Source organism: Sinocyclocheilus grahami, unplaced genomic scaffold (genome assembly GCF_001515645.1).
Source record: "Sinocyclocheilus grahami isolate Dianchi unplaced genomic scaffold, SAMN03320097.WGS_v1.1 scaffold1214.1, whole genome shotgun sequence".
In the NCBI taxonomy this organism is placed as follows: Eukaryota; Metazoa; Chordata; class Actinopteri; order Cypriniformes; family Cyprinidae; genus Sinocyclocheilus; species Sinocyclocheilus grahami.
This window is the reverse complement of record NW_015506393.1, coordinates 30,001-55,348: the sequence shown is the minus strand read 5'-3', so window position 1 is coordinate 55,348 and position 25,348 is coordinate 30,001. Positions and strand designations below refer to the sequence as shown.

The following is a 25,348-nucleotide window of genomic DNA, read 5'->3' as shown; positions in this document are numbered from 1 at the left end:
ATAAATCCAGGTAGAAGGCAAAGGTCCAAGCAGGGGCAAACAGAGTCAGAAACAGCAAGCAAAGGGTTAATCCAAGAGACGTGGCGTGAATCAGAGACCAGGAAAACAGACAAAGCAAGACTAAGACTAGACTAAGAAAACTATGAAAACTTAAACAGGCTCGGTAAGGTAGCTATCCGCTAAACAGGGATACACGCAAAACAATACACGAGACTAAAACAGAAAACACGGAATGGCTCAGTAGGGCAGCTAACACTTGGGGAGTGAAAAATGCAGAACAATACTCAGCAGTGAGAGAGAGGAAGTCCATGACTTAAGTAGCATGTCTGATTGGATTCAGCTGTGTGTGTGTGTGTGTGTGTGATCAGTGCATTCAGCAGTGTGCGTGTAATCAGTGCAATGGTTGATGGGAAATGCAGTCCAGGGTGATGTGTAACAGTCTGTGTGGTGTGAGAGTCAGTGTAATGGGAGAAAAACCTCTAGTGGCAATCGGCCTGAAGCCCACGGACCAGATTCGTGACATCAATACAATTCTAGTATATTATTATGACTAGGGCTGCCCTCGACTAAAGAATTTTCTGGTCGACTAGTAGTTGTTCATTTTAAGCATTAGTCAACTAATCGCATGTTTATTAATAAACCATTTAAATCATGCTAATGAGCCTTTAATTGCCTACACAGCCTAAAAAGCACTCAAGTGCACACATAAAGCTTGCCACAGCACACCTGCAGAAGTAATGATGATGAATGTGTCAGGGAAAAACAGTAAGGTTAAAGGTGGGGTAAGCGATTTTTCAAAAAGGCTTTAGAAAACTGATTCGGGCCGAATAGCAAAACAAACTTGTAGCCAATCAGCAGTAAGGGGCGTGTCTACTCATGATGTGGAGGAGAGAGAGTTCAGGGCACAGGACTGACATTAGCCGAGCCGAGTGACAGAAAGATAGAGATGGCGGATAAAAAACAAAAGAGGAAAATGTCTGCGGAACAAACGAAGGCTTAAGGCAAGAAGTAGGACCTGTGTAAATATCGGATTAGCTTTCCAGCGCTGGAGAGAACTCAAGGAGCGGAAGGCCTGCAATCAGACGCCGAGGTTGCTTTGTTTCTTCTCGATAGGTGAGTAACACCGTGTCTGCGCCGCAACAGCTAAAGTCTGTCTAGTACACTGGACGCGACAAAGAGACCATTGAAAACTCTGATAGGTCCGATGACCCAGTCTGTTGTGATTGGTCTACAGCATACATGTCAGAAACGGAATGTAGTAGTCCCAAAAAATAATGGTATTTGTGTTAGGTGAACACAGACATGGAGTACTGATAAATCATTGCAATTTGTAAACCAACGTATTGCTCCATCCTTTAGCATGACTCCAAGTAATAAGAACGACAGACATTCTATATTAATCGACACATTTCTAGGCAATAGAGGGCACACAGCTGATTATCAGAAATATAACATGAGTTAGCTGGAGACCTACAAATGCACTGAGTGTGTAAACAGCACAACACACAAAACGTATGTAAAAAAAATGTATTTTGCACGCTCGATAGAACATTAGAGCAAGAATTATTAATAATACTTACAGATTGTGATTCAGAGGAGCAAGCTGTTCCAAACAAACTGGGGACTGACTCATCTTTCAAAGACAACTGTTTTACGAATCCCACATTAAACTTGTGGAGATCGGGAAAGCAGTCGTCGGTGAAATGGCACGAACACAACAAAAGTTTGGGATTATACTCCTGTGGTATTGTGGTAAAGATGAATTTTAACCACTGATTCTTCACAGTCTCATCCTTTGGAAGTGAAAAAAAAACTAATTCACTTCCACAGCACAGAGCACAGTGTCTTCTCAACATTATGTTATCCACACGAACGAGCTACAGCGTTTGAAGGGGGTTCAAGTTTTCACAGAATGTCCATGCAGAACGTAGGCAGGCATTATGCAACTGTGGTAACTTTTGACGTGTGAACTTCACGGAAATTGGATTCGAATTTTAAACGACTCATTTAAGTGATTCAGAAACGACTTTTTCTTTTGCGAGACACTAACTTTATTTATGATGCACTTTCAGCTTTACAACTTTGCAGACTGTTTACATTCACGAACAGCTACATTACACACTGCATGAAAGCCAATTTTCAAAAATCCATAATAGCGGCACTTGTGAAGAAAAATATAAAAAATAACATGTGAACAGAATATGTTCATTTTACATCATCTCCAATCAAGGTGTTATTTTGACAAATTATGGAAAAGAAAAAAAAGAAGAAAATAAAATATTACTGGTGTGTATTTGGCATACATAAAATGTTAGCTTTGAAATTAGCCTTCGCAAGGAAAAGGAGACATTTATTCCAACTTTTATTCCAAAAATGTAATTTCCATGATAAACAATATATGAACAATATACAGTATATACAGTAGATGTGGTGAAAATGGCACTGTGGTGGGGACATTGTTATTCGCCAAATAAACTAGGGAGAGTGTGAAAAGTGTTTGTTTTTTTAAGTTCAAAAGTGCCAATAGTTTATTAGAATTAACAATTATAAACACTGAATTCCTGGAAAAGCATCTCGGTTATAAAAGTTATAAACAAAGTGAATGTTTACAGAATGTTTTTAATTGATTATTTATTTGACAAAATGATGAAATTATGTCTAAAATGATTTTAGTCACTTTGCCTAGGGCTTTTGAGAAAAAAAATTCATAAGCTTACTTCAAACTTAGAGATGTGTTCTATGCTTGTGGTTCTCACTCAAGGAAGTTTTTTAGCATATTATTAATTTTATGTTTACTGACTCTACAAATATTTTGAGTGAGGCATAATGAGAGATAATCTGTATCAGAAACATACAAGCGAGCTGTAAGACTGGGTGCATAAAATAATTTCCTGAATATGTGCTCATTTAGGATCAGTAATGAAGAGCCTTTATACTCTCAGCATGGCAGATCAGTGCAAAAGCAATAGCATGACTAGAGGATGGAAAGGTCATGGTTATAACAATTATTTGTGTCCTTCAACTAGTCAGTCTTAACAGCATGTCCTTCATATACTCAGTCTTAACTGCATGTCTCGACTTCATGCCCCATAACTCCAGTTTATGGACAAGCCGGTTCAGTTCTGGTATAAAGATCAATTGAAGGCGTCCTCACATTCCTGTCCAATCTTATAAAGTGTCTCTAATGGACATTAACATTATGGCTTTAAAATTAGATAGTAAAATATAAAAAAATGGCATAGTAAAACATAAAATAAGGAAAATCAAGCCTTTATATTGCATAATTATTTAAACTGCTTGGTCACTGTCATAACTTGGGAGAAGCGATTAGTCAACAGAAGAGATGAGTGTTTTGCGTAATACTTGTTTATAGATATGTTGTTTAAATTATTACTTGCTGCTAGGAAGGAATATTTAGTTTTCTACCTATTTCTACTTTGAGTTTGTAGTTTTGATTGCACTTACTGGTAATTATAATAATTGCCCTCCTCTAAGAAGGAGCCTGTGTTATTTGCATTGCTCCCTTCCTGCACTTAAGTGCGAACTGTCAAAAACGCTTTAGAAAACTGATTCGGGCCGAATAGCAAAACAAACTTGTAGCCAATCAGCAGTAAGGGGCGTGTCTACTCATGATGTGGAGGAGAGAGAGTTCAGTGCACAGGACTGACATTAGCCGAGCCAAGTGACAGAAAGATAGAGATGGCGGATAAAAAACAAAAGAGGAAAATGTCTGCGGAACAAACGAAGGCTTAAGGCAAGAAGTAGGACCTGTGTAAATATCGGATTAGCTTTCCAGCGCTGGAGAGAACTCAAGGAGCGGAAGGCCTGCAATCAGACGCCGAGGTTGCTTTGTTTCTTCTCGATAGGTGAGTAACACCGTGTCTGCGCCGCAACAGCTAAAGTCTGTCTAGTACACTGGACGCGACAAAGAGACCATTGAAAATCATTTGAAATTTGTGTCAATACGTCATAAATAGAAATCAGCAGCAGTTTTCTGTCGGGGATTTGTCGTGTCGTGCCGCGCCGCATCCAGCGTAGACCTTATAGATATGTATATACAGTATATCTATGGTGTAGTAGACAGCATCACTGATTATGAGTTCTATAGTATTTTGACTCGCCACACCACTCGCGTCCAGTGTAGACACGGTGTAACATTGGTTTTGCTTTTCATCGTTGCCTGGGTTGCATACGTATATGTACTTACAACAGAACAGCAATGCATTTTATGGACGACCATTTCGTGAACCTAGGAGAGGAGGTAATTCTGTCTTTGCTATGACAATCTGGCGCTTCTGAATCAGTTACTGTTTTGTTATTAGTTTAAGTATTTGCTATTGACTGCTCAAATGCGGAGTTGTGCGCATCGTGTGTGTGTGTTTATTCCACAAATCAAAACCAAAGAGATATTCTTTATCAAAGTTAAGACTCTGCCACGCCCCCACGAGAGAGAGAGAGAGACAGGGTCACATCACAGTGGAGTCAGCTGTCATAACCGTGGCTTGTGTACTGCAAACACACACAAGCTTCATCACTGTGTCTGTCACGTGACTCTGTTCCCCTTTCAGGCTGTCTTTACATTTATTTTGAAAGCTGAAGCTCGCGATTATGGTAAGGGGCGTTACATTTCCGACGAGTGCTTGCGGTGTTCGGCCAATCACAATGCACTGGGTCAGCTGGCCAATCAGAGCAGACTGCACTTGTCGGAAGGAGGAACTTTGTAGAAAACTAAGCGTTTGAGAGAGGCGGGGCATAGAGGACCTACAATAATGTACAGTATTTGAAAAAGAATGTGTTTTTTAACATTAAAGCATGTCAACATATTCTGTTACACCAAATACACAAAATAATGATCTTTAAAAAAGCATCATATGACCCCTTTAACATTTTAATAATTTATTGATAAACTAGTGTTTTCTGTGATTTTGGCTTAAAGGGGGTCATATGATGTTGCTAAAAAAACATTATTTTGTGTATTTGGTGTAATGAAATGTGTTTATGCGGTTTAAGGTTCAAAAAACAATTTTTTTTCCACATACTGTAGATTATTGTTTCTCCTCTTTGCCCAGCTTTTCTGAAATGCGTCGATTTTTACAAAGCTCATCGGTCTGAAAAGCAAGGTGTGCTGTGATTGGCCAGCTATCCTGTGCGTTATGATTGGCCGAATACCTCAAGCGTGTGACAGAAATGTTACGCCCCTTACCATATTGTGATGATGACCTGTCAGGTAGAGCGATGATTCAAAAACATGAAAACCCATTATAAACGAGGCATTCGTTGCATCCAGTGGGGACATAATTATGTATTATAATGACTTATACTGTCTTTTTACGCGTTGCGTTGCATCGCACCGCACCGCGTAAACATAAAACCATGTCTGCACCTGTGATCGGAGAAATGACAAACAACAAGCCCTACTCTACACTGCCCAAAAAAACTTGCTTTAAATTTAAAAAATATAAAAACTCTTTAAATATAAAAAACGTACCTTTGAGGGGGCACAACTCATAGCTTCCGGTCTCTCAACTGAGGTTGTCGAGACCATTCTTCAATCCAGAGTTCCCTCTACGAGGAAACTGTACGCCTTGAAGTGGGAACTTTTCACTTCCTGGTGCGGAGACCGCCAGCTAGACCCAGTTAACTGCCCGCTTGCGTGCTTTTATAGCCTCCTGGTCATTACGTCACCCGCCGTGACGTCTCGCCCATCTATTGGTCTGATTACACACGAAATTCAGAGCCCGTCACGCTGAACGGCGTTCCCCTAGCGTTTCTCGACGCAGCGTCTCGTTCCCTCGAGGAACTAGGGTTACATACGTAACCTGAGGCGATCTTCTTTATGCACCAAGAGCTTGTAACACTCCAAAGAGAGAGGAAAAATTTGAATCGCATCATATGACCCCTTTAAGAGATGAATTTGCAGACACTGACTCGTCATCTCCACTGTAGTGGATGCGCCTGCATGCAAGTTTCATTCAGAGAATTTTTTTTTTTTTTCAGATTTGAATTGTTTCATTTGAAAGTAGGCATTTCACTCTCTATAGATATATTTTTCATGTCTGTAAGGCAAGTATACACAGAGTTTCGTGCTCAGGTTCACAGAGGCCGAGATGGCAGAAAGCACATGTTTGCTTTCATTATTTTACAAAAGCGCAATGTTTTGTTGTTATAGTGAGTGCACACAAATAAACGTAGAAGCTTTACAGATTTGAAAGATGTATTACTCTTTTCTGTATGACAAAAATGATGGAGTATTTTAAGAGCAAGTGACTGCACCGGCGCCTCCATCTGTCATGCTGTGAGCATGCTACTGTTCCGCTTTCACACTCCGCACAGACACTTGAATAGCGCACATTTTTCTAGGTTAACATTAGATTGAGCGGCCATCTAAAGTTGCTACTACTTACATATTTCAGATGATAAGCCATATTTGAGGTCGATGAATGATAGGCGAGCATTTGGATGAAATGTGTTACCACAAAATCCAACCGTTAACGATCTGTCCGTCATGGACTGCGTGACCTCACCATTTCCTGTGGATTTTTTTTTCTGCGACTTAGCGACTAATAAAATTTTGGATGACCAAGCCTCTTCTTGTCAACTAAAGGTTAGTCGACTGTAAGGGGGCAGCCCTAATTATGACAGTTAAAATTTTGGGCGGTTTTTTGTTGGATTTGGCCGATTTTGGTGAGCTTTTTGGCTAGAAATCGTTCATCTGATCTGGCAACACTGGGCGCATCTTTCTGCGTGAGTTTGTTGTGATCTGAATGACTTTATAGTCTGGTAGTGTATGATCCTCAGTCGTTTTGTGTATGATGGCCAGTTTTTCCTTTGTGACTGTTTACAAAGTCAGTAAGTGTATGATGTCCAGCATTTTAAAATCTGCTCAGATATTAAAAGTTGTGTAGTGAATTTCAGTCATAAGTCAGAACAGTCTGAAGATCTGGGAGTGTGGTGGTTGTAGAGTTAAAAAGCTGTGGGAGGAATAAGAGTCAGAAATGTTAGTCTCAGAAGAAGAAGAAGTAGTTTAAATAGCACAAAAGTAAGTTGGCTTTCTGAAGCCAACTTAATAAAAGCAGTAACAAATATATTGCTCATTGTTAATGAATTAACTAATGTTAACTAATGGGACTGTATTGTAAAGTTGTCACCAAAAAATCTAATAATATTAAATTACTGATTTGACCCTAAATAATAACAAATAACCCTAATAAGAAATATATTCTAAACTACTTTTTCATATATTTTGATTCAAAGTTTACTTAAATTGTTATAAAATAATAAACAATAAAATATTCTATTTTAATATTCTGTTATACCATGTTATAATACAAATAATTTTAATATATTATATTAATATTATATATTGTACTTAATAAATAAACTAATATAATTAAGAACTGGTTTAAAAAAGACAATTTAAAATGTTGTTATTATTATAATAATTTCTAATGATCTAATAATAAACACATTCTAATTACTTATCTTAATTTTTCATGTCAAATTTGTAAAAAAAAAAAGAAAAGAAAAAAGATTAATATAATATAATATAATATAAAAAACAGAAGCATTTCACTAGTGGTCTTGAACTTTGAGACTCCATTATATAGTAGTAAAGCGAGTAAATAAAGAACATACACAAAGTTAAGAAAAGTTGGCTGTGCTTCTCTCTCTTCTTCTTATACACACACTTACATGCAAATACATCCACACTTCATGGCAACACTTATCTTGTGTGCATTAACACATGGCAGTGCAAAATGAGCTATTTAGAGGTGTTAAGAAATGCCTCACTGAATCTGAGAGGCAAGATCACAACATGCCAGCTGTAATAACACATATTCACCAATAGGGACAGACATGGCCATGAGCAGCTAAGCTGCATCTACTGGGAAATAAAGCGTTTATTAAGGTAAGGCAGGAGAACACATCGTGAGGACAATTGTGGTGATTATTGAAGTCTAGCAATAAAAACTGCAGCCTTAAATCTGGTTTGTGCGGGAAGGAGGTAACCTCAGAGTCCGCTAAGTGGCTTGTTAAGGATTCATTAGCACAACGTGGATGTAGTTTTGCCAAGTAAACATCTTTGGGCACAGAGAGAGCGACAGCTAATGACCCTGCTCAATCAGAAGAGCTGCCGCTCGGCATTCTGGGGGCAAACTGAGACACTCATACAAATAAATGGAATATATTTGCACTTGCGCTCCAGGTCTGTACAGTTCATATGCTCCATTCCAGTCATTTTTTCCTCATTATTTGTCCTTCTTTCTGTATCCATCCTGCTCTTGTACCCATGACCATTTTGAAGCCAGGTGTAGCCCCTAGCTGTAGCAAGGTGTTTGGTGTAGTTGTGCAGAAACCCCACACTAGTCCCACACCATGTGTCTTAGGAGACACGGCACATCACATTCATTTACACATTTCTTCTCCATCCTTAACACTGCGACAGACTGCGCGGGGAGTCATCCAACACTTTTAACAGCCAAGAACTGCGTGCAGTTTGCTTTACAAACACAGATTTGGCAACATATGTTTTCTTTCATTTATTATGAACTCTATTTATTTAATTATAAAGTGATGTCAGGAAAAGGTGAGAATTATGTAATATAAAGTGTTTGTGTGTGTGTGTGTGGTGTTTTAGGTCTCGTCTGGCAGATTTCTTCACTAACTGTCAACCTGAGCCCCGCTCTCTCTCTGGCTGTCTGAAGGAGAACTACGCTGACTGCTTGCTGTCGTACTCTGGCCTCATTGGTGAGTCTGCCCTGTAACATATATTTATTTATTTAATTATTAATATGGTAAATTGAATGTTAAATAGAGATAGCTGCACTTTTAAAAATCTATTTATCACATATGCCTATATACACATTTAAAAAAAAATTATTTTTATTATTAATATATTATAAATATAATAATTATTTTATGTTAATTCAGAGACATGGGAAATATTTATTTATTTATTATTATATACTGTATGCACTACAATATAATTTGTCACAACCATTTAAAATAAACTAGTGATGGCAAAAGATGATTTGGGTTGCTCTGTTAAATCTGGATTCACTGATACGGTTTAGTGTCTCATTAACTAGCACTGAGTGACTGCTACTACCTTCTATACAGTCCACTGAGATAGACATAGAGAAAGCCTTTGGGAAAACATGCTTGTTCTCTAGTTCTTTCTTTGTGTTTTGCTTGTGCTGGATGTTTCCCCAAAGTTGTGTGTGCACCACACAGAAGCAGCAGCTGGACACACGGGAATACAGCAGTGCAGCTATTAATCTGTGATTAGCTCCTGTTGTTGTTCTACCAGTGGGAGACTGTTTCTCTGTGGGCTAACACTGTCACATCTCCACAGTACAGCTTTTATGAAGCACATTGCACCAAAATTATTATTTTTAAGAAAGCTCAGTGAGAACAAGATAACGACTAATCTGAAGATGACAAGGGATTAGGTGTCAATGGTTTTGATGTGTGATGTGTGGCTTTTAAAAACGGAAACACACATATTTAGTCAAATTCCTTTTATATATGAAATTGATACAATAATTTAAAAAATACAATACTCCTGAAGGGTGTACAGTCATGGCCAAAAGTTCTGGCTGTGACATAATTTTAGTGTTTTGCTGCTTCAGTATTTGTAGATTATTTTTCCACGTTTATATGGTATACTTAAAAACAATGATAAGTATATCATAAGTTTTAAAGACTTTTATTGCCAAAAAAATATGAGTCAATATTTACAGTGTTGACGCTTGTTCTTCATAATTTCTGCAATTTGCTCTGGCATGCTGGATATTAGCTTCTGGGCCAAATCCTGACTCATGGCGATCCATTCTTGCCTTATTAGTTCTCTGAGTTTATCACAATTTGTGGGCTTCTGCTTGTCCACTCGCCTTTTGAGGACTGACCACAGGTTCTCTATGGGATTGAGATCCGGGGAGTTGCCTGAAACCAAAAATTTAAATGTAATGATCTTCGAGCCACTTCTTTATCACTCTTGCTTTGTGACATGGTGCTCCATCATGCTGGAAAATGCTCGGATCATCATTAAATTGCTCATGGATCGTTGGAAGAAGTCGCTCTTGCAGGAAGTTTTGATACCATTCTTTATTCATGGCAGTGTTTTTGGGCAGAATTATTAGAGGGCCCACTCCCTTGGTTGAAAAGCAACCACACACATGGATGGTCTCAGGATGCTTCACTATTGGCACAACACAGGATTCATGGTAGCATTCACCTTTTCTTCTCCGAACAATCGATTTTCCAGATGTACCAAACAGTCAGAAGGGAGCTTCATCAAAGAAAATAACTTTGCACCAGTCTTCTGCTGTCCAATCCTTGTACTTCCTGCAGAATTTCAGTCTGTCCTTGATGTTTTTCTTGGAGAGAAGTGGCTTCTTTGCTGCCCTTCTTGACACCAGGCCGTTGTCCACAAGTCTTGGCCTCACTGTGCGTGCAGATGCTCTCACACCAACCTGCTGCCATTCCTGAGCAAGCTCTGCACTGCTGGTGACACAATTCCGTAGCTGACTCCTCAGGAGGAGACGGTCCTGGCGCTTGCTGGACACTCTGGGACGGCCTGAAGACTTCTTCACTGCAGTCGAACCTCTCTCCTTGAATTTCTTGATGATCCGGTAAATGTTTTTTTCAGGTGCAATATTCTTTGTAGCAATTTCCATTTTGCTACAGGCCATTTTGATGCAAAGCGATGATGGCTGCACATGTTTCTTTGGAGGTAACCATTGCTAACAAGAACACAATAATTGGAAGCACTTCTTCCCTCCTTTTATAGCAATCTGCTCTTACAATCTAATTAGTATGATAGTGATTAACCTGACTAGTACCCATTCACACTTTCACATGTGCTGCTGATATGATTAGTCAATTAATGTTAGCAGGTCATTTTGTGTCAGGATCAAAAAACAGTGAAATTAGTTTTTTTTGTGAAAAGTACATTTTTTTGGCCAATGAAGCTTTTAGCAATTATATAAAATGCATCTGATCACTCTACACAATAATCTAGAAACAATGTGAATGAACACCACAACTGCCAAAACTTTTGGCCACAACTGTAGGAACATGTCTTTTTTGTTTTTTTCCAGGCACGGTGATGACCTCAAATTATCTGCGTTCATCCAAGATCAGCGTGTCGCCATTCTGTGACTGCAGCAGCAGTGGCAACAGCAAAGAGGAATGCGACAGATTCACAGAGTTCTTCACTGACAACGCCTGCCTGCGTGAGTTACTGTTCTGGCCCTTCTCGCCCACTCGAGGCAGACTTGCTGATTTACATGTGTAGTTTTTGTTAGAGCTGGGCCATATAGCTCAAAATCTTTATATTTAGGGCTGGGTATCATTCAAAAATTGTCTATATCGATACCGATACCTTGACTTCGATACTAGTTCCTGAACTATACTTTTTCCGATGCCTATTATATGAAATCAGTTTTAACAAGATTACATTACCTCAAAAAAAGTTTTTGTTTTATTTTTTCAGCATGTTTTTAATAAATGTATTATTAAATAGTTTTCATTTCCCACATCATTTAGGCTACGTTTACACTAGTGTGTTTTTGTTTTAAAACGTATAGCTTCATCATTTCTATTCAATCTCCACTGATTTAATGATGAGCATTAGCTGCTTCCAGCGCTGTATGCCGTGATCGCTGTTCTGACTTAGAGGAAGCTCATTCGCTGCTCATATGACAATCATATTACGCGTTTATAACCCGCCCTGTCTCGTCCATTACACTTCAGTTCTGTACAGAAGAAACCCAGGAAAACATTTCCACTGATGAAACATGAAGCTAATAAACAAGCGATTATGACAGAATTTGATTTGTATGTGATTTTCATGAGATTCAGCCTGTTTTCATAACAATACAGGGTGTTTACATGAGAAATGCTAAGCAGGTGTAGCAATTAGCTTGATATCAACATTATCAAAAAACAGCATTTTAAAATGAAAACACACTAGTGTAAACGTAGCCTATGGGGGTCGGACGCTTACACACTACAGCCTCACATGTGAGCCTCGTCTCTGGGCAGAACCCTAAAAAGTCAGTGCCTAAAAAGTATCGAACTCAATACCCAGCCCTATGTATATTATATTTATATTTATGAATTTATTCATACTAATACAGTATATAGTTATAAACAATAACATTTGCCTACAAATATTTTTACTAAAACATTTTAAAGCATGTAAAATGCCAAAATAGGAGAGCTTTGTGAACATTTTTGAGTGATGATGCCAAATTTTGAAGTTTGGAATCAATGCATTAACATGTTCCATTTAAAGTGTTTCACAAAAATTAATCAAACTTCCCAACTCTAATGGCATTTTCCAACTGAAGTTTAAATGAGAAACTATGTTTTCTAACTTTGCTGATGCTGACTTAATGGTTTCATACTTGAGTGCTGTAGTCTTATGACAAACTCTTTGGTAAAGGAAACTCATGGCTATTTAAAAAGAGCCAGCTTCATTTCACCCACCACTAGTAAATTACATAAAAATAGACGTAAAGATGGGAGTAATAAGTCAGTCAAACACTCCTCATATCTTGTTACCTTTTTTTCTGTCTTGTTTTTTCTTTCTTTAAACTCTGTGCCTCCATCCGTGCCATTTCCCTGTCCATTGGTCTCATTCTCCCTCTTATCTGGTTTGCTTTGTCCCTCTCTTCAGACTCCAGCAAGTTGTTTTCTGAGGCTTTCAGCTGTCCAACTGTCAGCCTGTTTTTACCTCTGCCTCTAAAAAGCCTATTCCATCTTCCTATTATTTACACTTCTTTCTCTTACCTTTTTCCCTGTATATCTTTTGCTCACTACACTTCCTTGACTGCACCAAGTGTTTCGTTTTGTTCCCGTGTACTCGTAGAATGGCATGAAAACAGCCTAAGTGGTAATAGCAAAAAGCAAGCTTTCAGGGAGAGCTTGTGAAAGTCCTGGGAGTGCTACAAAAAATGTATAGTACTGACAGAGATCCATGCAGGGGTCAGTTTAGAAAGCAGGGTCAAGATGAATGCCACTACTCAAACCTCAATACACAGCACTTGAACTAAGTGTCTTGTGGTGATATAGTTCACAGGTCATGTCGATCATCATGCCCCATTTGTAACAGCCCAGTTCTCAGTTCACTGCTAACAGTCGGACCTGCTAACAGTAGGACTGCACAATTTGGAGAAAAATATGATTATAATTCTTCTAATAAAAATTGCATTTTGAAACTGTGCTTGTTTGTAAGGGCTGCACAATTTGGCCACAATTTTGTGCTTATATATCAATATGGCTATGATGATGAAGAAGAAGAAAAAAAGAGAAGAATTATTAAATGGAAATATAAAAATTACTAAATAAAAACATTTAAGAAAAATGCATGCATAACATGTATTTAATTAAATCACAGCTTTTGCGATTTAATAATCGCACTAAGCTGTAACAAAAAAAATCTAAATATCATCTAAAACTACATAGTATTTTCCTGTTTCCTTATTTTCCTACTGTAGTTGTGCAGCAGTTGTTATTTGTTACTTAAAAATGGCTGTTTAAAATTATGAGTAGCTGGTAAAATTCTGCATTCAGACACTGTGGCTGTTAATTTAATATTTGGACTTTTATGCAGACCACAAACGTTCACATCAAGACCATTTACAGTGAATTAGTGAAGGCAAAAATGTGATTAAGAGAATAGTGACCTGTCAAAATCTTTCTCTAAACCACTGCAGTAAAATAAATAGATTTCAATGTTCAGATCTTCAAAAGAAAGGGCAGGGTGGATTCACTGTAGGATCTGTGAACAGTCTGAGCTTAATTTGATTTGTTTCTTTTAGTGCCGAGGGCTTTGAGGGGATGTTGAAGGAGAATCTACAGGAGGTTAAACTGGGTTAAACTGCTTCTTTATTGTTCTATCTTTCTTTCTTACTCTCACTCTCTCACTTTCTCTCTCTCCTTCTCATTACCGCATTCTCTCGTGTCTCATTACGGGATTTCTGTGTTAAGGAATCCTGACAGTTCTGGGGGTTCGTTCCCAGCGCCGTCAGTATCTGGGTGTTTAGGAGGCTATGACGAAGCGCTTTGGCCTCACACCCTACACTAGCCCCTGGGCGTTATGCGTCTGTCTGCCCTTGGAACACGGCATCCTCAACACAGGCTAGTGTAGAGCAGAGCTGAGCTTCAGCAGAACAAATAGCATCAAATGAAATAGTGAGATTGAAATAGTGAGAGCGTTATTGAAAATATTAAGTTTTTTTCTTCCCAGCCCCCTCAAATACTTAACATCAGCTTTACATGCTTAGATCTTGAGTTTGGTGGCAACACTCAAGCTGTTGTATATAATTGTACAGTGATAAGAGTGTTTCCTGAAAACATTTATACAGTGCGGTCCAAATTTTGGGATTCAAAATCTAATTTAAAGCTGCAAATAAATGTTTATTATAGAATTTTGAAACATTGAAAAAAAGAAATATTATGATTAGATTAAATAATAAATTATGCTGTATATATTTTTTAAAAAATTAAATGTTCTTGAAATAAAGAATGTATGTTCACTAAAGCTGCATTTATTTAATCAAAAATACAGTAAAAACAGTTATATTGTGATGGTAATATATTGTAAAATGTTTTTTTTTTAGTGTGAAAGAATTTTCAGCAGCCATTTACTCCAGTCTTCAGTGTCACATGATCCTTCAGAAATCATTCTAATATGCTGATTTGCTGCTCAGTTATAATAATGTATTATTGTTACTCAATTATTATCAATGGTTCTTATCATAAATTTTGAAAAAAATAATTTCTTAACATTTTTATGAAAACTGATTTTTTTTCCCCCTCTGTTAGAAAATTTAAAAGAACAGTGTAGAATGTAAATGTGAAAAAAATATTTATTCAGTTAGATAAATGTATAATAAAAGCTCTTGAAAAATGGGGGGGAAAGGCATTTTACTAGTGGTTTAAGAGCAAAACTATAAATGTGTGTTGCTGAAAAAACACAAATGCAAATGTTATTTACATCAGAAAAGCGTGCTTATTTTAAGCTGGTCTGCATTTCATCATAAAAATCACAAAAAAAGCAAACAGTAGCCTGATATTGCAGAACATTTTTTCTTTCTTTGAAACATAAAACCATGTGGATGTGAAGGCCTCCAGACATCATCTGGTGGAGTGTAGAGTGGATTCAGAGAACTTGACTCATTGAGAGAAATGCACATGAGAGGAAACTACTCGATTCATCTGCTGAAGAAAATGTGTCAGGGCTCATAGACTCAAAACAACGATCAAAGTGCTCAGAGCCTGCGGGTCTTTTCCAGTATTTCCTAGAGAGATGGAGAGAAAGTTTCTAAAAATAGCAAACAATACATTCATCATGTGTTTGTTCAAACTATTTACATGTGAGTATGATAAAATTAGTGAGGGAGATGAAAAAGAAACATTAAGACGTAGCGTAGCAACAGACAGAACTAAGCACTATGAGAGAGGGCGGACATTTCTGATAAAAAAATAATTGGATTCAGAGAACTTGACTCATTGAGAGAAATGCACATGAGAGGAAACTACTCGATTCATCTGCTGAAGAAAATGTGTCAGGGCTCATAGACTCAAAACAACGATCAAAGTGCTCAGAGCCTGCGGGTCTTTTCCAGTATTTCCTAGAGAGATGGAGAGAAAGTTTCTAAAAATAGCAAACAATACATTCATCATGTGTTTGTTCAAACTATTTACATGTGAGTATGATAAAATTAGTGAGGGAGATGAAAAAGAAACATTAAGACGTAGCGTAGCAACAGACAGAACTAAGCACTATGAGAGAGGGCGGACATTTCTGATAAAAAAAAAAAAAATTCACAATGTAAAACTACACACATACTGTACCGCACTTTCTTGGATTTTTCTTAAAAACCATGTCTTCACAGACTATATGTGCTGAACAGTGTGTAGTCTGTACTGTTTCAGTGGAGATGGCGGAGGTGGCAGAGAGAGCAAGAGCCTGTCAGTGGGCCATATAATGAGGCAGTAGATCCTACTTCTAAGAAAGGCTGGGTTGGGGGTGGGCCTGACTGAGAGGTTGGGCAAATACGCATCATGTCCAGTCTATCACACAGGCAGTTAAAGCAAACAGCACATTATCTATTGACTATGTTGATAGGTTAGGTTTAATAAGTTAGTGATAAATGGCCTTGCAATTACTCGGCCATATACAGGACGGTACACACTGCTGGTCCTTCTGTTAAATCAATGATTATAAATCTCAGAGAAAGAGAGATTAAGCCGATGGTCATTATGTAGCTGTAGGATGTAGGTTTGACCTCCGATATTCAGAAAAATAGAAACCACCTGTAATTTACAGTCTATGAGACACGTTTTGCATGCCCTCAGTTTCATTATCTAGCATCCATCAGTTCAGCATAAATATTGATTAGTTTGAATTTGATATATTTAGGGAATTCTGAGCCACATTCACATACAGTATGCACATAAAATCCAGGAGTAGGCCTTGATTTACAGTCAAACACATATTTGAAACACGAATAAACAGTCATGCATCTCTGTGTACTCTTATGTTATGGTAAACATCTCTCAGAATATAAACTTGAGACTTTGACAACAGACAGGAGGCAAAACCTATCTACAGTGTTTATCTGTGCTATACCGGACCTGAAATTAATTCTTAAATGTTTCATTGTATCTCTCTTTTAATATGAGGTAGGAAACCAACTTTGCTCTTTGTGCGTAGGTAATGCAATCCTGGCTTTTGGAAATGGGACAGACGTGAGCGTGTGGCAGCCGATGCCCCCAGTGCAAACAACCACCTCTATGACAACACCATCCCAGAGGAACAGGGATCGAGGCAGATCACCCAACGCCATAGAGCCAGCCACACACATCAACCATCTCAACCCGGCTGAGAACTCCCTCTACCAGTTCTGCGGAAGCCTCCAGGTCGTTGGAACTATTGCAGACATAGATCTTCAAGTTTTATTTACGCATTGAGGATTTGGTGTATGTGTATGTGCCTCAGGGAATGCAGGGTTTTAAAACAGACGATGTGTTTGTGGTCCTCTTGTGTTAGGAGTTAATAAATACCTCTGGTGATCTCGAAAATAATGTTTTTAAGAAAGGAATAGTTCAGTTGCATATGCTTAATTTAGATACGAGAGCTATACTACATTATAGGGGTGACCAAGACGTGGAAGGCCTCGTGGGCAGGTTTATTTTTTTTAAAGTCAATTTCTGTAAAGCCACAAACCTTAAAGTCTTGCTTAGGAAAAAAACAAAAAAAGGTTATTGTCCCCTAATCAATCACAGTACAGTTTTCAATGACCTTTTGGGGCATGTTGTCACACTGTATAGGATAAATTGTCACAAAGATCATTTGCCATGAAAACAGCATATGTGATGCTATGGCATGTATCTCAGCAAAATTTAATTTAAAATTTAAAGAGTAAAACACCAAAAATGTGAGGAAACAGAAAGAGAAATTAGAATTACTGAACTATCTAACTATTTAGGGTAAATTAATATTTAAAACGCATTACAAAAAAATGTATACATTATTGTTCAATTTACCATTAATAGTTTAATCTTATCTGCAACCACTATAATATAAATATCATATTTACAATCACAAAATTTGTCCTCATTTAAGAGGGTTTCGAGCGTCATTTGTCAAGTCACCTTTATTTCTCTAGCGCTTTATACAATATAGATTATATTAAAGCAGCTTCACAGTACCATCAGGAAAATAACAGAATCAATGATCAATGATCTTCTTCGCATATGAAACAAATTCAAATTCTGCTGCAAAGCAGCTCTAAAAAAGGACAATACCGTCCTTATTCAGCTCAAGTCAGTTCAATGTTTCAGTTTAGTATAGTTTATCAATTATGAAATTAGCTCAATTCCCAGAAGACAATAGTGTGGCTATTCAGCTCAAGTCCGTTCAGTGAGAGAAAGACAAACAACCTTGGGAGAAACCATTTGGGGGAGAGACAGTTCTTCTCTGGCCTAAATGAACATATTTGCGTAATTAGACTTTTGAACGAACAACTTATACGTACAGCATTCCTGTAGCTCAAACAGTAGAGCATGGCATTAGCTATGCCAAGATTTTGGATTCAATTCCCAAGAAATTCATGAACTGATCAAATGTACACACTGAATGCAATGCAACTCGCTTTGGAAATGAGCGTCTGCCAAAACCATCAATGCAAATGTACTGAGATACAGCCCTTGTGACAGTCTCAATCTGACAAGCCCCACACACCCCTACACATACAATTGACAATGACTGTTAAGAGTTGGCCATATACAGCATGTCTTTTAATTTAAAACAAGGCTAATATATAATCACAGACATTAGGGCATGCACACACATACACACACATCCACACCTACACACTCCGACAGAGAGCAGCGCAGCAGCAGGAGAAAGTGGCTTTGAGAGTGAAGTTAATGAGGTTACTTTTTTTTTGTATTAGGCTCACTGTTAAATGTAGTCCTCTGAGGGGGAGCAGCTGTCAATGTGAAAATGAGGAGAAGAACAGAGATGGGGAGTGCGGACTCATGGGATATGTCTGTCAGTCTTTCTTCATCGGTTACAAATGATCGCAGCACACGCAGCTGACCTCCAGGAAAACTAGCGAGACGACTCCTGCATATAAACACCATGTTAATGTAGCCTCTGTTGCATATCGAACTGCTTTTCTCTCACTCTTGTTTAGAACTGAGATGTTTACAGCCAGCCATACTGTTTGCATCCACCTTTAGTTATGTGGTAGAAAGGGTTTTTGCCTTTGTAGGTTTTCGTGTGAGTAAAATGACAGAGTCAGATGTGCATTATCGCCCTCAAAACAAAGAGACATATGGTAATACCTCATCTTGTGTAAAAGCATGTCAAAATGCAAGTATTGGACATATTAGCCATATAAGAGAGATCTCTGGGTTCAGTGTGAACTCATGTTCAAATATATAATAAAAGTGAAAAACCCTGCTTAGTATGCTGTCAAGTGATTCAGTGAGATTAAGGGCCAATTTCATGAGTTTTGTTCTCTCTTTCCAATTCCTTTTTTTTGGCACTATTAAAGTGCCATATATTGCACTTCGGGAGCATTTTTGCTTCAATGTAATTAAAACACTACTTGATGTGTACAGAGAACAATTATCCAACTTTTTTTTTTTTTCCTGAACATTATACTTTTTACAATTTTGTTGGTTTATTTCTTCAATTTTGAAAATGTGTAAAGGGTGCTAGGACCGCTCTGGGAGAAATCAATCATTGATATTAAACCTCAAATCCTCTTTTTGCTGGTCCGTAGATGCGGTTGTTTATAATGTTTCATACTGGCCGAGGCATTGCTTTATCATGCTGGGCTCTGGCTTAGATTCAAGTCGGCTAATTTCAGGAGGATACCGAACTGCCAACACACAGGAATCCATTCATTATATTGTCACCAGGTCTCCTATATCACCACTGCTTCTCACTTTCTAAGACACACATACCTATACAAGTACACACACATAAGGAAGCTAAATCCATACTAAATTGTATGCTACTGGAGAGTTACATCTGAAATGCTAAAATTTGAACATCGATTGTGAGAAATATAAGGTGGCCTCAAACTGAGAATCCTGCAATAACCTAACTGCAATGATTAATATAATTAATAGTAATATCAGCTTGCATGCACATTTAATTCTCTAGTTATATTGACACTATCTGAAAAGAAAATCACAACAGATTTTAAACTTGTCAATATCGTTATAAAGCACGCTACTAATACAATGCAATTAACGGCTAAAATAATGCAGCTATAAACAGCAGTATGAGCATTTTGCTATATTGATTATCCGGTGTGGATCATCCTGCAGCATTGTTGTAAAATGTTGTTTGGTAAGGGGTTTCTTGCTCCAAGATGTTATCATTTCATTTCTATCCAGTTGATTTAAGAGATCTTTCTTTTTCCTTTCTAGGCTCAGAAGCTGAAGACAAACAACACAATAGATGTGTTATGTGTGGTAAGTATGCTAACATACTTCTTTTCATGTCAGAATAAAACTGATAGCACATCCCAAACCAGTCATATCTCTGATATATGTCAAGTGCTATTGAAAGTATGAATCATAATGAAAGAAAAGAGAGACAAAGCAATAATTATCTCATGTCACGTTGGCCTCTTTCGGAACTCTGACCTGACACTAGAGGGCCCTTCTCGCCCAGTGTGCACATGATCTTTGCGTTGGGCGATGGCAAAATGTGAACATTGCTTATCTTCTGCCTTTTAAAGTTCACTAAATGTCATTGTACATAATAAAAGCAACATTGTATGCTAGAATGACATTTAGTGTTGCCGCGGCAGGTCCAAACAGCCCTAAAAATGAGGACCTCTTTTCAGCAAAAAATGTCATTTCTGAATCAAAGAGCTTTTCTAATCTCTCAGAAATCTGAACCCATATTAGGTAGAACTCAGACAGAGTGGCATTTTTATTTCTGAATGAACTGGAAGTGTTTTTTTAGACACTTTTATAGTGTTTTTGGACATCAGCAATTGTTTGCAAGATGAAAGTCCAGTTTTTTTAAAACACATTATGGTGTACTAAAAGCCTTGAAAAGCTAAGCACATATGCATACCTTTTAGAAAAGGTTAAAGGTAAAACATCATAATGGAAAAAATTTCAAAACCAAATAGCTGAAATCTCTTGACATATCTAACTACCTTTTGGCTGATAAAAATAAATGCTCATCCTCTTTCTTGCCTGTTATGTTTCTCCAAGGACCCACAGATCAATGACCCCAGTTCCTCCAACGCCATCTCCAGGAACTCTTCCACTCGGGAGACGTCTCTATCAGGCCTTAGCTCTCTGCTGCTCCTGCTGGCTACCACCTTGTACTGCATCTTCACAGTAACGATGTTGTAGCCACCTAAGAACATAAAACACGGACAGTCACAATTTGTACAAAGTCGATTGCTGTTCCTGGTCAATCTGTTGTACTCTGTACTCTCTCTTTCTCTCTCTTAGTCCCTCCCTTCCTCTCTCTTGCTGTTCTGTTTTTTAAAGAGATTTTCTTGATGTTGATGCAACGAAACAAAGTGGTCTTGGTGTACTCGAGTTTCTGTCTCTTCCCTCCTGATTTTGCATCGGAAGATGAAACGTGAAAGAAATGTGAGAGAACCTCGGAATCATTGCAGCATTGTCATGTGATGTTGCGCCGTCTATACAACCGCTGGTGTTTTGAGGGCCAGAAATCATAAGGACTCCTGTCACCGCATAGAGAGCATAGAATCTTATCTGTGCATATGTGCACTATGCATTGCTCACTGGTACACAAAGACACAGCAAAATTGAGACCAAGACACAATAGAACATAATTCCTGAGATGTGTCACTGGCTCATCTGTAGGTCAAACAGTCAAACATATCGAAAGACATTTACAAAACATCTAGTTGTAGAAAGTGAAAGGAGAATTTAGAGAGATCAAGAGTTTTTGGATGACCAACAGGACAGTAGCTTGTCTGAAAATACAAGAAGGAGCTTATTTGACCATTTTATTCTTGTTTGTCATGGTGTGTTTGCGTGTGGCTGCATGTGTGAATGTGTAATGTTGTCTGTACATCTGTTTGTTTGAATGTGAGGTTGAGGTCATGGGTTGACTGGATGGATATGTCAATAGAACTGGGGTTTCGTAACTCCTGTGTCACAGATTACAGGAGAAAACATAGACTGAGGCCAGTCAGCAGCATTGATTCTTGTGTAATCAGACGATGTGTCAAGGTTCTATGTTACAATTACATATATAAGTATCTGTAAATTGCACATCACCACTCACCAGACTAAACCAACAGGCATCCGCGTATCTATTAAGTGTATATTGCCTTTCTGATGTTGCTTTGACAGGGATTTTCATACTTCAACCCAAACAAATCATGCAAACTAGTCATGTATGTATTATAAACTGTAGCCAGTTTTTTTGTACTGTATGTCTATACAAAAGTTACTGAAAGAGTCAGTAGCGGTGATCTTGCATCACAATTATTTGAAATCAGTGAGAATTCTTTCAAAAACATACCCAGAAGTCTTATGAGCCATGTGCAGTTTAACCACCTCAGAGGTACATGTTAAAAGAGTCTATGACATGCTGCTTTGGTTCATGTGGCAACTTGAACAAAAATAATTTATTGTTGTACTCCATGGTATTTACGGGACATTTTAAGTGCTACATAAAAAACATACACACACAAACATATATACTTCTACATGAACTATGTTTATAGAGCCTGCTATATTTGCATTGGGATCTGGTTATTCAATGTATTATCATATTGGATGAGGATTTATTGCTTTTCTCAGTAACTATATATACAGCATATATTTTTGTTTAGAGACTACAGTACAAAACAGTACAAGACTTGCATCTGTAATTATTTGCTGTCCTGTCCTATATCCCAAATGAAGAAAATGTATAACAGCCATTTATTTACTATAACACTATGTTATTGTTTCATGGTAAGCCAAAAAGAAAGGGAAAAAATATGTTTTCATTATGAGTTTATTTATTGTTATGTTGTTTTTTCTGCTGGTAAGCAGTACAGGAACTTTAAAAGTACGAACATTAAAAAACCAAGCATGAGTGATGGAAATGCAATAATGGCTATTGGATGGGGTGTGTTATGGATTCTATGCAGGCATTTTGTGGTCAGCTGTATTTGGCTTTGGTTGCAACATAAAGTTGCTGTAAATGTGCTTTAGATGGGAGCAGGACAGGAAGAACCCCACATTGTAAAAAAAACTATATTTCTCTACATCCATATCTTATTGCTCGAGAGAATTTACAAATTAAACACAAGACTCTTCCACAATCCGTCACATTTCTTCTTAGCTTGTGAAAATGTAAAAAGTATTCTATGAAAACGATTAAAAATGTTGACTCATTCACCTTTATTGTGTTGTTTTTACATGGAGGATGTATAAGAAGAATTTAGCCTAAAAAGCTTTTGCAATAATTTTGTTTAAAGAAGGAGATAGCAACAGGTCAGTGATAGCTGCTTTGAAGGCTGCACAATTAATCGGGGGAAAAAATGGCAATATGGCTTATTGTGATTACCAAATCATAAACACAGTGATTTAATTAAGTAAATATATATGTAGTCTGATGCGCTGAGTGTTCATTTACACACGTAAATCTCTGAGTTGAGAACACAGAACTAGAACTAGGTGCTAGGTTCACTTTATTTTCACATATGAATAATTTTCAATGTTTTTTGTATTTAAAAGTACAACTGTATTACTATTTTTCTATTTTATTATTATTAATAATAACAATGATAACAACAACAACAACAAGCTAATAATAAAAAAATGTTGTTGTTGTTGACAGGGGCAGAACACACACAGGGAACATGTAACTATTCCATTGGCAGCAGAGAATAATTTTTGCCTGGATGTCTCAACAGCAGCTATATTATGCTTTTTCATACGAGATTAAATGTTTCTATCTCAGTTGAAATCGTAATTGCAAAATAAATTTTGGGGCAAATAGTGCAGCCCAGCTCCTTGGCATGTGACTGAACTGCTGAATCAGCACTGACATGCGGTGTCCTCACTACAGTGGTGCAGTATAAAAAGAGCAGGGTGAAATGCTCAGGTACCTCTGTCCTGCCTGACTCGACCCAAGAGGACCATGAAGAGAGTTGCTTCATACGTTTTCTTTATTGTCCTTTGCGGTTTTGCGTTGTCCCGTAAGTACTAGAAATGTAATACTAACAATATAGTTTTCAAAATACAGAGGTCACCTAATTAATAGCACTGAAAAATGTTTTAGACTGATAAGACAAGAATTTAGACTGCTTTCATCATTTCATTTTGTTTGTGCCTTTGCATTTGTTCATTAAGCAATAGTACTGTATTAAGTTCAACCAGTGTCACTTCACATTAAAGAGTCTTTAATGCCTTAAGTGTTGAAAACATCTCATTATATCAACCATAGAGCCGAAGAAAGACAGAAAATGTTTGAGAGAGAAGGTCATCACGTTCCCAGAGCTGACCATCAGCAACTGGGTGAAGCTGCACCCGAATGAATCCATGGATCTGTCTGCAGCCACCGTGTGTTTGCGATTCTACACTGAACAAGCGAGTCCCAGCCCATGTCTTTTTTCTCTGGCTACACCGTCCCACCCTCAAGACTTTTCTTTACGTTGGTCAGGTGACAGCAAGCAGTACCAGATGTTTATTCATAACACCCAGGTTGAATTCAAAGGGTTGACGTTTAACATGAATCAGTGGAACTCAGTCTGTGCGACCTGGGATGCCAACAGTGGTCTTGCACAGATGTTTGTGAATGAAGTAGCCAGCATTAAGAAGGTGGTGGGCACTAAAGTACCTTTTAAAGGAAACCCTGTCATCACACTTGGCCAGTATCAGACCCAATATGATGGAGGGTTCCTCCAACCCTCTATCTTCACAGGTTTCATAGCAGATGTGCATGTGCATGGACAAGTCCTGATCACCCGTCAGATTAAGACCTACATGGAGGCAAAGACCAAATACAAACTCGGTGATTACATTAACTGGCACAATCTGATGTACACCATTGCTGGGTCTGCACAAGTGGAAGAAAAGCATCAAGTAACATTCTATACCACACCGTAAACCCCGATGTTAAGATAACTCAAACAATTTGAGGAAACGTATTGTCTTAAAAGTTTTGAGTTGAATTAACTTTTTTGCAGTTTTGAGTACAGTTTACTTACTTTTAATAAGTAGGTTATACTGTTCGGGAATACAGTGCAAAGTAGAGCAGCAATAGTGCTCTGTTGTACTGAACTCTTGATGTAATGTCACGAGAAATTAATAAACATCTTGACAGTGAACTTTGTGCTGAGTTTTCAGTATTGAGAAGCCTAACTGACTTGAATTAGAGTCAGAGTTTGGTGTAGTTTAATGATCAGCTTGAGTAAATTTGACACAGTGGCCTCAAGTTTGCATGTATTCCCACCCACCCACTCACTCGATACCCATATAATGGCCAAACGGCCTGGTCAGGTAAGTAATATATAACTAATAGAGTGACAGCATTTACCACTGATATTGACCGGCATAAAATTGGTTTGACGTGGTACTGTACGTTCGATATTCACAAATTTAGGTACCATCTTTAAAGTTTTCTTTAAATATTTATTAAAATAAACTCTCAAATCCCTGCATAAACCAAAATGTAGAACCAAAAAAATGGATGTCCTAATAATGAAATAATTTAAATAATTGATGATAAACATACGTTTTAAAATATCAAATATGTTTGTTTATTTTCTTCATTTTATTTTCGGTCAGCTGGCCACCAGATCACTGTGCTTTGACA

At 37.8% G+C, this 25,348-nt stretch overlaps 2 protein-coding genes across 3 annotated transcripts in view; both read left to right on the top strand.

The window, feature by feature from the left end:
• LOC107568111 (GDNF family receptor alpha-1-like) overlaps positions 1-22,641 on the top strand; it is a 102,310-nt gene extending 79,669 nt beyond the window's left edge. For both annotated transcript variants that reach the window (XM_016253958.1, XM_016253959.1), the window contains 5 exons: positions 8,639-8,748; positions 11,103-11,237; positions 16,730-16,935; positions 19,966-20,010; positions 20,767-22,641. In XM_016253958.1, coding sequence (XP_016109444.1) covers positions 8,639-8,748; positions 11,103-11,237; positions 16,730-16,935; positions 19,966-20,010; positions 20,767-20,910 — 640 coding nt within the window. In that variant the 3' untranslated portion in view covers positions 20,911-22,641. The remainder of the gene's footprint in view (positions 1-8,638; positions 8,749-11,102; positions 11,238-16,729; positions 16,936-19,965; positions 20,011-20,766) is intronic.
• A 919-nt stretch (positions 22,642-23,560) lies between these two features.
• apcs (amyloid P component, serum) lies at positions 23,561-24,860 on the top strand. The gene is made up of 2 exons (XM_016253960.1): positions 23,561-23,729; positions 23,978-24,860. The coding sequence occupies exons 1-2, from the start codon at positions 23,672-23,674 to the stop codon at positions 24,637-24,639; spliced, it is 720 nt and encodes a 239-aa protein (XP_016109446.1). The 5' UTR covers positions 23,561-23,671; the 3' UTR covers positions 24,640-24,860.
• Positions 24,861-25,348: the final 488 nt, after the last annotated feature.

Coding starts and splice junctions, on each gene's coding strand:
- apcs (XM_016253960.1), top strand. CDS start 23,672: ATGAAGAGAGTTGCTTCATACGTTTTCTTTATTGTCCTTTGCGGTTTT. Junction 23,730..23,977: donor TTGCGGTTTTGCGTTGTCCC/GTAAGTACTAGA, acceptor TATCAACCATAG/AGCCGAAGAAAGACAGAAAA.